The sequence below is a fragment of the Choloepus didactylus genome, chromosome X (genome assembly GCF_015220235.1).
Source record: "Choloepus didactylus isolate mChoDid1 chromosome X, mChoDid1.pri, whole genome shotgun sequence".
In the NCBI taxonomy this organism is placed as follows: Eukaryota; Metazoa; Chordata; class Mammalia; order Pilosa; family Megalonychidae; genus Choloepus; species Choloepus didactylus.
Window position 1 is genome coordinate 30,264,112 of NC_051334.1, and position 15,723 is coordinate 30,279,834.

A 15,723-nucleotide genomic window follows, 5' to 3' on the forward strand; every position below is an offset into this window, starting at 1 on the left:
AGAGTGAGGAATAATAAACCTTTGCTGTTTTAAGCCACTAAATTTTAGGAAGGTTTGACCTGCAGCAAAAGCTAATTGAAAGCAAGCCCCGTATCAGGCCAGTAAGAGTGCTATACATGGACACTGAGAACCTTCCTGCAGCATCCGTGGGACACTCTGCACAGAGGGCCATCTTGCTCACCTGGATGCATGGCTTCCTCTGGCTTCCCTCTTGGTCAGCCGGGCCTGGACAGTTGTCACTTGCTGAAATACAGAATAGGGAAGTGCTGTGGCATGGAACATTATGACTAATTTGTTTCTGTAATTTCTACTTGGTGTGACCTAGTATGCTTCCTCTCCAAGGCTGTAAAATCATTGCCCTGAAAAGAACAGGCAATTTTTCATTATAAGCTGCTATTCTCTTTAAGAAACGAAACAGTTAAATGGCTATATGGCCTGCTTGTCTTGATGACAGGTTCTATCTAGAGGGTGATATCTTTATCAAGAAGTAGTCAAGATGTAGATGAGTACCAAAGGGATTACTGAAAAAACACATCTCTGCTGTATATTTCATAATAGCAATGGCCCCATCTATCTCCAGAGAGGGAAGGAGGTGGCAGCCAGAGAGGGTTTTGTAGTTCTGTGAATAAAGGTTTATTACTTTCCTCTACCTTCCATCAATCAGCTCAATGTTAGGAGAACTGAAAAGGAAAAAGCAAACCTAATCTTTGTGTCTGCTCATAAAATAAAATGGACAAAAAAATTCCCTCATTTCTGACCTTGAAAGTAACTTTTTCAAAGTTGGATAAAACCAGAGAACATTATTTGATTAGAACCAGAAACTAGAAGAGAAGATCTGTGGCTTTTAACCTCAGCTTCAACACGTATCTAGCCATCACAGTTCAAGTCAGCCAACATTTATGGGCACCTCCTCTGTGCAGGGAGCAAGGTGGGTGACACAGAAAATACAGAGAAGAGCAAGACAAAGTCTCTGCCCTCCTTAGTCTCACAAAATAGCAGGGGATGAGCAACACAGAACTGTAATATGGAACAGAAGGTAATAAATGTTAGACTCAAAGGACAGACAAATGAGGAAACAGGGAAGGGACTGATTAATTCTGACTTTGGGGCCAGAACAACTTAATAGGGAGGTAGCTGTGAGCTGGAACTTCACTTTCGCAGGCAGAAATGGTAGGGAAGATGGCTCCGGGAGAACCGGAGCAACTGCTGTGGATCTAGAGGGAAGCCTGAGGAAACCTGGACTTCTATCCTTGCAGTATTACATGAGAGAAGAATAAATTTACATCTTGTTTAAGCTACTGTTAAAAAAAATGGTGAGAAGCACATTCTAGACAGAGGAGGGCATGAGGAAAGGCAGGTATGGGTTATTAAAAAACTCTAAAACTTCCACAACAGCTTCTGTCACCAACTATATAGGTATCAGAAACTTCAATCAATTCAGTCCTGACTCAAACTATGCAGTTAGGCCAGACCCCACAGGTTCAGGGCAATCCTTTGTAAGATTGTCCTTCAGGCACCACTTATAAGTTTGGGGACCCAGACCACCTGCACTTCTGACCAACTGGCTACAAATTTGGGGGTTCCTACCACCCCCTTGGGTTCAATAATTTGCTAAAATGACTCATGGAACCCACTGTAAGCACTATAACTATGATCATAGCTTTATTATAGTGAAAGAATACAAAGAAGAAGCCAAAAGAAGAGACACATAGGGTGAAGTCTGGGAGGGTCTCAAAGGCAAGCTTCTGAGTCCTGTCTACCTGGAATCAGAATGTGTCACTCTCTGATGTACTTTCCCAGTTATGGAAACTCTTGAGAGCTTCCAGTGCCCCAAATTTATATGGGGTCTCCTTACATAGGCAAGATTGATAGAATCAGTGTCCACGTGGTTGAACTCAATTAGCAGCCCTCCCTCCTCAGGGATGTGGGCCAATATGATGTGGCTCAAAGCCTCAACCCCCTAATCATATGGTAGGTCTTTCTTATGGAGCCAGCCCCCATTCTAAAATTGCAGGTGTGGTTGGCCTTTCCCTGTGGTCTCATTAGCATATGAATTATCAGGTATGGTCTTGGGCCCACCATGAACAAAAGACACTCCAATCACAAGGAATTCCAAAGATGCAGAGGTTGCTTCCCCGGAACTGAAGACAAAGAACAGACAAGATTTTTCATTATACTGCAGGCAGAAAACTCTCTTAAGCAGAGCAGAAACTACAAGCAATCCAATGAAGACTGGATGGGCAATGGGGACTGAGAGTGGAAGGGGAAAGTCTGAGAAGAGATTGTTGGAGAGTTTGGGATAAGATAATGGAGGGCCCGATTGTGTATGCATATTGTATTTGAAAACATAATTTCCCTCATAAAGAATTTTCTGTTTCTGCCAAGGTCTGGGGGCTGCTATCAGGATCACTTCATCCAATTCTAGGGCCTCTTGGATGACTTGAAAATGGACTGCAAGTTCATGATTGGGCCAGTTGGCTTTTAGTTCTCCCTGACTTCTAGCGTGGTTTACCAGGATCCCCACCCTTGACAGGCTCTGAACTCTGACTTTTGTCCTCCTAGTCCTGAGAAGTTGTCAGAGACACAACTCTGCCTCTCAACTACCCAATCAGGATTAACAATGGCCCCAGGACAAAAGTAGCTTCGGGGACTGTTCTCACTTCTCTGAATTTCCTCTTGGGTTATCATTCTTCCCTGTTTTATTACCTACTTGATGTTTTTAAGAAGATTAAAGAAATACTTTGTCCAGCTGTTTCGCTGGAATATTGGTTTGAATTACCTAGTTCTTCTCACTGGGTGTGGAAATTCTGCCGAGTTGCTACTTGAAATTTGTGATCAAAAATCTGAAGTGGACTCTAGCACTGCTGAACCATTAAATACTTTTGATAGTTAATTCACTCCTCCTTTCTCTGGGAAAACTAATCTATATCTTCTTCTTTCTCTTCAAATTTTTAGCACCTTTTCCTGCCTCCTCCCTCTCAGTTGGTGCTCTCAGTTCTTATTACACTGAAGCATTAGTAGCAGAATGATGAGAATGGCTTTATCTTCCTACCAATTATCGTAACTGCATCTTTACTTATGTTTTCTCTCTGTATAGTGGATGAAAAGTCCGAGCTCCTACTAAGGTCCAGTGGTCTACTTATGCACTGGGTCCCATCCGCTTGTGCCTACTCAGTGACTTTTCTCCTGTAATTCGTCCCTTTCTCATGTATCTTCCCTTTTTCTTTTCCTACCACATCACTGTGAAAACATTCCCATTGCATAGTTAAGAGGACTCACGTTGAAACAAGCAAACAAAAACCCACTTCTCTCTTAACCACCCATTTCCCTTTCTGCTAAGCAAAACTCTTTGAAGGACTTGTCTCTTGCTGTATGCTGCTTTCTTAATCTCCAATTCTCTTATCGGCATGTTGCAGTTATGCTTTCATCCCCAGCACTCTGCTGAAAAACCTCTCCTGCCATGGTGGCTGATGACCTCCCTCTTGTTAAATCCAAAGGTTGGTTCTTGAGCAGCTTTTTACACAATTGGTCTCTCTTCTCTTTTACCTTTTTACTTTGAAATAATTTCAAACTTACAGACCAATTGTTAACAGTTTGCCATATCTTGAGTCAGTATAGAGTAAGTTGTAGTCATCATGTCCTTTTACCCCTAAATACTTCAATAGTGTATACTTCCTAAGGCCAAGGACATTGACTTACATCACCATGTTACAATGATCAAAAGTCTTATTAATGCAATGCTATTATCTAATCAACAAAAATTATTTAAATATTGTCAGATGTCCCAGTAATGACTTTCAAAGCGGTTTTTCCCCCTCCTAATTCAAGATCTAATCTAGACTCGTGCTTTGCATTTTATTTTTATGTCTCTTTAGTCTCCTTTATTTTGGAATTGTTCCTCAGCCTTTCCTTGACTGTCATGACCTTGACATTTTTGAAGAGTAGAGGCCAGATATTTCATAGAATGTCCCTTGATTTGGGTTTATTTGGCTCCCAATAGAATCAATATATTTACTCTTTTGTTCAATCCTACAACACACAGAAAATGGTTTCAAAATTGCAAACTCAAACCACTGAGAAAAACAAAAGAAATCCACCAACTGGAGTTCAAGATTTGTTTGCATTTCTTCTTGTCTTTAGATTAAGACTATGTTGTCAGGAGGTTGGGAAGAGGGCAGCATAGAGAGGATCCAAGTTGTGAGACCCTCCCCCCATAGCCCGAGCTGCAAATGTAAAAGACTTCTCCCTAGGGGGTGTATTTTCCCTAAGAGGAAGAAGGTGGTGCCAAATTCTATTACTTGCCTTCCATTCAGAACCAGACCCCAGAGCCTGGGAGAAAACAGCCACGAGCCACACCTCTTTACACCAGTCTGGAGTGACAGGCTGACAGGCCTCACAGAGTGTACCAATTTTCTAAAACACACCCTTAGGGAAACTGGATACTGAATAGTTCTTCCTTCTGGGTCCAGAGCCTGTTAGCCTATAATTCTTGACTGGTGTGAGGAGGTGTGGCCGTGTTCCCCCAGGCTCTGGGGTCTGGTTCTGAATGGAAAGGGCCCCACCCCTTTCCTCTTAGAGATTACCTGTCCTCTATCTCCTTTTGTAGGCTCCCTTTTATCTATAATCGTATAATAATAATAATAATGATTAATATTTCTCGAGTGCTATGTTTCCAACTCTGTTCTAAGTTGCTCATTTATTCTTCACAATGACATTATGACATTATTACCACCATGTTACAGAGGAGAAAACTGAGGCACAGAGAAGCAGAGTAGCTTATAAAGTCACACAGTAAATCACAGTGCTGGGATTCAAACCAAGGAAGTCTGATTCCAGAGCCTGTGTTCTTAACCACTCTGCCAAATCCTATTACCTGATGTCGGGCCTCTGTGTCCCTGTGCTACTCTGCACAGACCTGAATTACAACTCCCCATGTTCCCTTATCATTGTTTATTTTTGCTCCCACCTCCCTCACTTGATTCTGAGCTTCTAAAAGTCAAGGACTCAATCTTAGGTGTCCTTACATGTCTGGTATCTAGTAAAGTGGCTGGCCCATAGCTACTTCTCTCTAAATGTTTGTGAATGCTGTTTGCTGTTGAACTGCCTTGTCATCAGTCAAATTTTCATCAAAAATTGCAGGAGAAACTGGTCCAGATTGCCTTTCTCCGAAACATGAAAATGACACAATGTATTTTGAGAGTGATTTATAGAAAATCATGTATTTCATACAGTTGAAAAGGGTACAATGATAAGGAACTTTTCAAATTTCCCCTTGGGCAGTTGCCTTTTAAACATCAATCAATCGATCAACAAATCATGACTGAGTGCCTCCTATGCATCAAAAATAGGCCAACCATTTGTACTAGAGGTGGCTAACTAATTACGTTGTGCTCTGGTGGCTGTATTTCATTATTTTCAGATCCAGTCTTGTTTTTGAGTCTTTGAGCCAGTGGAATCAATGAATATGGAAAGAAGTTAAGATAAAATAAAAATTTTACCTCACAGCCTTTTTCTGGAAGCTTCAATGGCTTTGGGAGAGTTTATTGATTCCTAAAGAAAAATTACCATTCTCTTTTAAGGAAGGGGAAATAAAGAAGGGTTTAGTGAATAAAAGGAATCTGAGCAATTAGCATAGCCTTTTAAAATCCAGGATTATCTCTATTGATTAGATTGCTTTAGAATTGTTGAAGGTAATGTAAATTACATATGTGAGCTAGATAGAAGTTAGATCTGCAAACCAAGACCCACCTTTTTGAAGAACAAAGGCCAGGATTGAGAGAATTCAGTCACCAAAGTCCAGTGAGAATTTCTGAAGATTTCAAAGGGTAGTAGGAAAAAATGATTTTTTCTTTATAAAGGTTAGGTATTCATAGGCATGTGTTGAGATTTTGGGCTGAACAAAATAATCAAAACAAAAAGGGAAACTCAAGGCAATATTTATTCAACCTATTGGACCTATGAAAGTGAACAGAGGGAAATAATAAGTAAAGTCTCATTCTTTCCCAACTTCCTTTATTTGTTAGTGGGTTGTGTTCTGTCTGAACGTATGGTTATTTTTCTTTGGTGATGGGAATTTTAGGGAGATTTACTGTTCTAGTCAAAGTTAAAACAATGCATACCTTGGGATTCAAATATTTCAGCACAGTTAATCAAGAAAAAAAATAGGTGAGCAACATTCTCCTCCTTAGAGTTGACTTGCCAGTTCCTTGTGAATATACTCAGTGGAAAAAGTGGATTTTTGAATGGCCCAGTGATTTGTTTGGCCAAATCTTGCCTGGGCTTTAGAAAATTAAAACAGATGCACATTTTCCTTATCATATGCATTTGCTGTATCAACAGAATGGTTTGTATCCCAGATGTGGGAAATGTAATTTAAGAAAAGTAAATCTCATCTCAAGGTTGAAGAAGGAATATAATGATGAAAAACATAATTGAGGCAAGAAAGCACAGAACTCAGTATTTTGTTAGTTTGGGTAATTTAAAAAATCATTTATATATATAAAGAAAATGACGGAAGATGGGGCTTTGGTGGTTCTTTGTGTGGTATGATAGCATGTTGGGGACGATTATGGTAGCATATATAATATTCACCTTCAGCTATACCGGTAACATGCAACATGGCTGCCAGGGCTGATGCAAGAACAGCCTAAGCTATAATTGGCCTTCTTCAAGGAAGTAACAGTAGTTCCCGCCTAAGCAGTAGCTAGTTCGCACCAAAAGCTAATCTTACATCTGCCTCCTCACCCTAGCAACAGCAGCCACCAATCCTAGACCGCCACCCGTTCTTACTAGCCACTCCCTCCACCCTTAGAGTATATATACCCTGCCTCTTCAATAAAATTTTGCAGCTTGATCAGAAACCTGTCTTGCTGTCATTCTTCGTGTCTCTTGTCCCATACCATTCTTCCTTCGCAGGACTTGGAGCTTCCGTTGATCGTCCCGCGGGCCGGGACAACTGGCGCCCAATGTGGGGCTCGAGCTTTGCGAGGGACAGAACGCCGCACTCAAGGAGAGAGCGCTCTCACACTCACCGCACCCAGACCCGTGATCGCCGCGAAGTAACTTGCTCGCGAGACAGATCGTTCAGCAGTTCATCAGTGTCGGCGAAAGAAGGAAAAAAGAAAAGAAAAGAAAGAAGACAACAAAAGGTAAGCCCCCACCCCCATCATGGGACAAGTAACTTCCCAACAGAAATTATATGTTAGCCAGGTTAAACAATCGCTCAAGGCATGAGGAACTAGAGTTAAGAAAAAGGATCTCACATATTTTTTTGATTTTCTACTAAAAACCTGTCCTTGGTTCCCCCAGGAAGGTACCATAGACCAGCGATGCTGGCAAAGGGTCGGTGACTGCTTAAAGGACTACTACCGAACCTTCGGTCCTGAGAGGGTCCCGGTCACTGCTTTCACTTATTGGAATCTAACTCATGAAATTTTAAAAGTCCATTCTTCAGCCCCAGACATTCAAAACCTCTGCAAAAAGGGAGAGGTAGCTTTAAGAGAGCACTCTCGCCCCGCCTCAGTTTGCGGCTCAATAACTATTGATATGCCTGAACAACTCCAAGATGAAAATAGACCAGGCACCCCGGTTAATCAAGCCGGATTATCGCCCCACCTAATCGAAACAGAAGTAAAAACGCCTCCCCCTTCTGAGGAGACTGTCCTTCCTGCATTTCAGCCCCCCCCCTTATGCACCAGATTTTCCAACCGCACCCAGTCTTCCAAAACCTCATTTTTACCCAGTTACGTCCCTGCCTCAGTTCCATGCGCTAGAAGAGGCCGCAGAAAATCTCTGGCTACACGCCGATAATTTTAAAGAAGCCTTTAATCAGGAGCAGCTGCGAGCTGCCAATTTGCTTGCTGACCTTCGGGCAGCGACTCAAAGCGTTGCGGCCCTTACTCTCCCAGAGAATACTCACCCTTATGCCTTTCCAGTCACACGCAGTCAGGGCTCCCAAAATGGCGCTGCTAGTTCCCAAAATAGCGCCGCTAGCTCCCAAAATGGCGCCGCTAGTTCCCAAAATGGCGTCGCTAGCTCCCAAAATGGCGCTTCTAGTAGCGAAAGCGAGGAAGAGGAACAATCAAACCCCCCCAGTTCTGACGAAAAGGAGCAAGAGGAAGCTAGTACTACCTCAACAGCTAAATATAAAAAACTCAGTTTAAAATATTTAGAAAGATTAAAAAAGGCAGTGAATGATTATGGCGCTACCGCCCCCTTCACGCTCACCTTATTAGAAAGCCTCAGTGAAAAGGAACTCACCCCTAACGATTGGTCCCAATTAGCCAGAGCTGCCTTGTCCGGTGGCGATTTCCTGTTATGGAAATCCGATTATGAAGAGCACTGTAAAAAGTATGCCACCCGTAATGCCCATAAAGCCACCTCTAAAAAATGGACATTAAACAAATTTTTAGGTCAAAGCCCCTACCATCGAAATGATAAGCAAGCCCAATTCCCCCCAGGCCTCCTAGCACAAATACAAACGGCCGCGCTTAGAGCATGGAAAAAACTTCCACAAAAGGGTGCTGCCACTGCCTCTCTCGCTAAATTAAGACAGGGACCCGATGAACCATATACCGATTTCCTCAGCTGCCTACAAAACATGGCTGAGCGTCTATTTGGGGCCAGCGAAAGCGAAAGTGATTTCATTAAACACCTGGCCTATGAAAATGCCAACGCTGCCTGCCAAGCAGCAATCCGCCCCTTTCGCAATACCAATCTTAATAATTACATAAAACTCTGTTCTGGCATCGGGCCCACTCAAACTCTTGGAATAGCCATTGGCGCCGCCCTCCAAAATTTTGCAGCACAAACTAAGCCTCCAACATGCTATAACTGTAAGCAACCTGGCCATTTCTCAAAAAATTGCCCCGTGCCAAGAACCAGTTCCTCTTCACCCATCTCTAAAGAACCCCCATTGCCACCCTCTATTTGTCCCCACTGTAGAAAAGGGTTCCATTGGGCATCTGAGTGCCACTTTCGCGCAGACATTAATGGCCAACCCCTTAAGCCTAAGCCCCAGGGAAACTCCCAATGGGGCCGGCCCCAGGCCCCAACCAGAACGAACCCAGGGGCAATATGGTTTGTTCAACCATCCCCAGTCGTAGCGCTCCCAACCACAAACCACGCTGCCATATCTCAGACTTATGGAGAGCCACAGCAGGGAGCGCAGGAATGGACCTCTGTACCACCTCCGAATCAATACTAACCCCAGAAAACAGTCCTCTCCTCATACCTACAGGAGTCTATGGACCTTTACCCCCAAATACCTTTGGTCTCATTCTAGGGAGAGCTAGTGTCACCCTGCGCGGAGTCCAAGTCATCCTAGGTGTACTAGATAATGACTTTAAAGGTGAAATACAAATAATCGCAGCCACCTCAAACAATCTTATCCCTATTCCCTCTGGCACTCGAATAGCACAACTTATAATACTCCCCATTCAGCATGTCAACTCCAACTTCAAAAAACTCCAGCGCCCCACAGAGGGCCCTGGATCCTCCGACATTTTTTGGGCACAACCAATATCCCATAATCGGCCCACTTTAAAACTAAAACTTAATGGCAAGCTATTTGAAGGAATCTTAGACACAGGAGCCGATTCCACAGTTATATCCTCAAACCACTGGCCAAAATCCTGGCCCCTCACGGCCGCTGCCACCCACTTACAAGGCATAGGCGAAGCCACAAATCCTCTACAAAGTTCACAGGCCCTAAAATGGGAGGATGAGGAAGGGAACGCTGGTACAGTTATACCATATATTATCCCCCATCTCCCCGTTAATCTCTGGGGTAGAGATATCCTAACTCAAATGAAAGTTTTTATGTGCAGCCCTAGTGATACAGTTACTGCTCAAATGCTCAAAATGAACTTTCTCCCTGGCAAAGGCCTAGGCAAAGCTAATCAAGGAATAAGACAGCCCATCTCTATAACACCCAATACAGCTAAAACAGGACTCGGGCTCTCTCAAAATTTAGCCTAGTGGCCATTGACATCCCTGTACCCCATGCTGAAAAAATCTCTTGGAAATCCGTAGAACCAGTGTGGGTTGATCAATGGCCCCTAACTCAGGAAAAAACCCTAGCGGCGATAGAGTTAGTACAGGAACAACTTAACGCCGGACATATTGAGCCTACTCAGTCCCCTTGGAACACTCCTATTTTTGTTATAAGAAAAAAATCGGGTAAATGGAGACTATTACAAGACTTACGCACTGTAAACAAAGCCATGGTACCCATGGGGGCACTGCAACCCGGTCTCCCCTCGCCAGTTGCTATCCCTATCAACTTTTACAAAATAGTTATAGATTTAAAGGATTGTTTTTTCTCCATACCTCTTCACCCAGAAGACAGGCAATATTTCGCCTTTAGCGTCCCTCAAATCAATTTTCAGGGCCCTATGCCCCGATTTCAATGGAAAGTCTTACCACAAGGCATGGCCAATAGTCCCACCTTATGCCAAAAATTTGTCGCTGAGGCCGTTAACCCTATCAGACAGCTATGGCCACAAATCTACATTCTTCATTACATGGATGATGTCCTATTAGCAGGTGAGGACGTATACAAATTATATTCTTGCTTTCAAGACCTTCATAAAAATTTAACAGCGAAAGGTCTTCAAATAGCCCCCGACAAGGTACAAACCTCAGACCCTTTTTCTTATCTAGGGTTCGAACTTTGGCACCAACAAGTTTTAACACCTCGCATTCAGCTGCGAATCTCGCATCTATTAACGCTAAATGACTTCCAAAAACTTTTAGGGGACATTCAATGGCTTCGCCCCTACCTAAAACTGCCCACTGAAACTCTTCTGCGGCTCAATAATATCTTAAAGGGAGACGCAAACCCCTCCTCTCCCCGAAGCGTAACTCCAGAGGCAATGCAAGCGCTTACCATCATAAATCAAGCTATCCAAAGTCAAACTTGCTATCAAGTAAATTACCACCAACCTTTAATCTTTATAATTCTTGCTACAACTCACACACCTACAGGAGTTTTCTGGCAATCCAATTTAAAACAGCCAAATGGGCGAGGCCACCCATTACTCTGGGTTCACCTCCCCGCTACTCCATCAAAAGTGCTCTCACCATACATTTCTCTTATAGCTGCCCTCATAATTAAAGGCCAACAAACTAGTCGCCAATTGTTTGGAAAAGACCCCGATTCCCTTATCGTCCCGTACACTCAAGATCAAATCCATTGGCTCTCCCAAACCGACGACGAGTGGGCTATCGCATGCTCTTCGTTCCCAGGCGATATTGATAACCATTACCCCGGCGATCCATTAATTCAGTTCGCCAAAATCCATCAATTTATCTTCCCAAAAGTCACTAAAGCAAAACCCATAGACTCTGCTACCTTAGTCTTTACTGATGGTTCAGCAAATGGGACCGCAGCATACGTCATCCAGGGTCAAGCATTTTCCGTGCACTCTCCCTATACTTCAGCTCAACTTGTCGAGCTCTATGCAGTCCTGCAGGTTTTTTCCCACCTTCAAAACCAACCTTTTAATTTATACACTGATAGCGCATACATAGCCCAGTCTATACCGCTATTAGAGACAACTCCATTTATCAAACCTTCCTCCAATGCAGTCCCCTTATTCTCACAGCTACAAAAACTAATTCTCAAACGACAGCACCCCTTCTTCGTGGGGCACCTCCGTGCCCATCAAAATCTTCCGGGTCCTCTTGCAAAAGGCAATGCGCTAGCAGACGCTGCCACTCAGTTAATATGCCCCAATCTCTGCGATTCTCTAACCTTAGCTTCCCAAGCCCATGCTCAACACCACCTAAATGCAAACACTCTCTGCCTAAAATTCAATATTACAAGAGAACAAGCAAGGGAAATTGTTAAAACCTGCAAAAATTGTGTAACCCAATTGTCAGTCCCTCACTTGGGGGTCAACCCAAAAGGACTCATCCCAAATGAAATCTGGCAAATGGATGTCACCCACTTTGCCAGTTTTGGGCAACTCAAATATATTCATGTTTGTGTTGATACATACAGTGGATTCATACTAGCTAGTTTACAATCAGGGGAAGCTTCAAAGCATGTTATCTCTCACCTGCTACATTGCTTCACCATTTTAGGGCAGCCTAAAACCATTAAAACAGATAATGGACCTGGGTATACTGGGAAAAACTTTCAAACATTCTGTCAGCAATTGCAAATCAAGCACATTACGGGAATACCTTATAACCCCCAAGGACAGGGAATAGTAGAGCGAGCACATCGCACCCTAAAAAATGCCCTGTGCCGTCTAGCTGATAGCACTCTCAATCTCACAAAACAACGCCCTCGAGATCTTTTACATCATGCTCTTTTTTTTCTTAATTTCCTAACTCTGGATAATGAAGGACACTCTGCAGCTGATAGACACTGGCATCCCAAAACACAAATGCAGCAAGCCACCGTTATGTGGCACGACCCCTCAACATCAAAATGGAACGGGCCTGACCCCGTTATCATCTGGGGACGAGGTTCTGCTTGCATATATGACCAACAAAAAGAGGGTCCTCGCTGGCTTCCAGAAAGACTAATAAGACATGTTAATCCTCCACTATCAAAACAAGCCCCAAAATCCCCCCTTCCCTCTAACAATAACCTTTCCAGGGAACAAATCCCTCCCTGAGAAAAATTTTTTCTTTTTCTCTTCCAGCACATCGCCAACTTTGCTGTATCCTGCCCAGAATACGCCCAACCTGCGTACAGCCGGCAACCAGAAGAAGCCCAACTTACAGGTTTGCCCCATCGCTAAGGCCACATGAACTATTGGCTCTTACTAATTGGCTCTCTGGCCTTACTGTTTGCAGCCGGATTGGCAGCTGTTGCCCCAGAACATTGGAGCCCGTTAGAAAGAGCCTTACTTGCTATAACGTATCTGTGCACTGTAGGGTGCATTACCCTGCTAGCCTCCTCCCCTTAACTAAAAGGCCTGATAAGCCACCAATACAATCATGTTAAACCTACTGCCATTCAAGATTGCCGCTTTATACCTTCTCTTACCTGGTGTATCGCATAGCATTTTTGATCGCAATTCCAACCCCCACCAGCCTTGGAAATGGATCTTAACACGATGGGAAGATTCCAAAATTGTGCAAACCAATACCACCGCAGGGCGACCTTCTTTTCTCGTCAACGCCTCTAATCTATTTCCCAACCCTCCCGTTGGCAGTAATGAACACCAATATTATATGTGCCCAGCCTCCAACCCTGGAAAACCGTATTGCAATGCCCCCAATCAATATTATTGTGCCTATTGGGGCTGCGAGACACTAGCTACTGGTTGGAAGCCGTCTAGCGTTGATCACTATCTTACCCTACGCTGGGCCCCCTGGAACTGCAAACCCCGTGATGAGCCCGTTTATTTCAGCACGGACGACAGTTCCCACCTTCCACCCACAGGTACCTGCACTCACCTTAATCTTACCGTGCAACTCCCCACTGATCCTTCCTGGTTAACCGGTCGAACCTGGGGCTTCAGAATCTATAGAGACGGGGTCGACCCAGGAAGCCTTATTTTAATAAAAAAAGAAGCAGTACAGCAAAAGCCATTCGCCATTGGGCCAAATGTAGTGCTTGCTCCCCCGCCCCCAACTACCCCTCCTCGCAAACCTGCCAATTATTCCTCTACTACCATCTCCACTGATTCTTCCCCTACTACCAACCCAACATTGTCACCCTCAAGCTCTTCCACAGGGCCTAACCCAATCTATAACTCACTTTGGTCAGTGCTCCAAGCCACCTTTCTCTCCCTAAACTCCTCCCAGCCTAACCTTACTCGCAATTGTTGGCTATGTTTCTCTGTCAACCCCCCTTTTTATGACGCTGTAACCCTTAATACCTCATTTAATATTTCTAACGAAAACAATCCTCCCCAATGTCCTTGGAATACAACAAAAATCGGCCTCACCATGCAATCCGTTATCCACTCTGGGCATTGTATTGGTAACGTTTCCCCCTCCTTAAAAAAGGTCTGTGCACAGTCGTCCTTTCCATCGCAAGGTAAATTCTATATTCCCCCAACAGGGGCAAAATGGCTGTGCTCTTCCACAGGGCTTACTCCTTGCGTTTCAGCAAGAGCCCTCACTGAAACAAAGGAAATGTGCGTCTTGGTGACTGTGTTGCCCCATATCCTTTTCCGTCCTAAGGAGGACCTCTATCACTATTGGGATGCACAGCTCCCAACTGCGCACAGGGAAAAACGAGAAATTATTACTGCTGTTACCATTGCTTCTCTTCTAGGTTTTGCTGGCCTAGGCACCGGAATCGCCTCGCTCACCCTCCAACAACAGGGCCTCTCTAACCTCAGAGCTGCAGTAGACGAAGATTTGGCCCGCATTGAAACCTCCATCACCCATCTTGAGAAATCCCTTACATCTTTATCAGAGGTTGTTCTCCAAAACAGGAGAGGCTTAGACCTACTTTTCCTTAAACAAGGAGGGCTTTGTGCCGCATTAGGCGAGGAATGTTGCTTTTACACTGATCATTCCGGAATAGTTAGAGATTCCATGACCAAGCTTAGAGAAGGAATTGCAAACCGCAAGCGTGAGCGGGAGGCCCAAGGAGGCCCCTCCTGGGGATTCAATGGAATCCTCCCTTACCTCCTCCCTATACTAGGCCCCTTAATAACCATAATCCTTATAATATCTTTTGCTCCTTGGGCCATAAGAAGGATAATATAGCTAGTTAAGGATCAAGTTGATTCTGCCCTAGGCAAGCCCATTCAAGTGCATTATCACCGGCTCCACCTCGCTGACCAAGGTGTAAATCCAGACTGCTTGAATGCTACCCACCCTGACGGGTAAGAAACCCCCTCCTACGGGAGCAGCATATAACTCAAAAGTATGCTTCTAGCTTATGCTATGATTGGTACCGCTGGGTGCGAGGCAAAGCACTGCAAAGGAGGGCCAAAACAATCAAAGGCCGTTTTGAGCTCCTTGAGAAGTATGCCTCATTAGCATAGGGGTTTGCTCTGCAAAACATCCCCTCCCCAGAAAAACAGAGCCACAAACAACTTGGGGAATGAGGCCTCTATTTCCCCCAGCAGGTTAATGCCAAAGGAATGCTCAATCAGCATTCTTCCTCCATCCTTTTGAAAAACAAAGGGAGGAGATGTTGGGGACGATTATGGTAGCATATATAATATTCACCTTCAGCGATACCGGTAACATGCAACATGGCTGCCAGGGCTGATGCAAGAACAGCCTAAGCTATAATTAGCCTTCTTCAAGGAAGTAACAGTAGTTCCCGCCTAAGCAGTAGCTAGTTCGCGCCAAAAGCTAATCTTACATCTGCCTCCTCACCCTAGCAACAGCAGCCACCAATCCTAGACCGCCACCCGTTCTTACTAGCCACTCCCTCCACCCTTAGAGTATATATACCCTGCCTCTTCAATAAAATTTTGCAGCTTGATCAGAAACCTGTCTTGCTGTCATTCTTCGTGTCTCTTGTCCCATACCATTCTTCCTTCGCAGGACTTGGAGCTTCCGTTGATCGTCCCGCGGGCCGGGACAATAGCATAGGATGAATGGTACACAATTAGGGCATACTGTAAAATCACATTTTAATGAACAGAGAGTGAGGGAGAGTTGGCTTTGAACGTAGGCTTGCATTCCCATTGTAAGTCAGGTCTCCTTTCACTAAAACACATGCTCTCATCTATTCCGTTGCACAATCACTTGTTTGCTGTGTGTGCATTTATTTATTCATGAGTATGTATTGAG

The 15,723-nt window shown here is 44.2% G+C and overlaps 1 protein-coding gene across 1 annotated transcript; it reads left to right on the plus strand.

Annotated features, from left to right (window-relative positions):
- Window positions 1-6,965: 6,965 nt before the first annotated feature.
- LOC119522066 (syncytin-1-like) lies at window positions 6,966-14,874 on the plus strand. The gene is made up of 5 exons (XM_037820774.1): window positions 6,966-7,058; window positions 7,309-7,488; window positions 7,760-7,885; window positions 12,657-12,738; window positions 14,243-14,874. Exons 1-5 carry the CDS (start codon window positions 6,966-6,968, stop codon window positions 14,680-14,682), a joined length of 921 nt encoding a protein of 306 aa, XP_037676702.1. The 3' UTR covers window positions 14,683-14,874.
- Window positions 14,875-15,723: the final 849 nt, after the last annotated feature.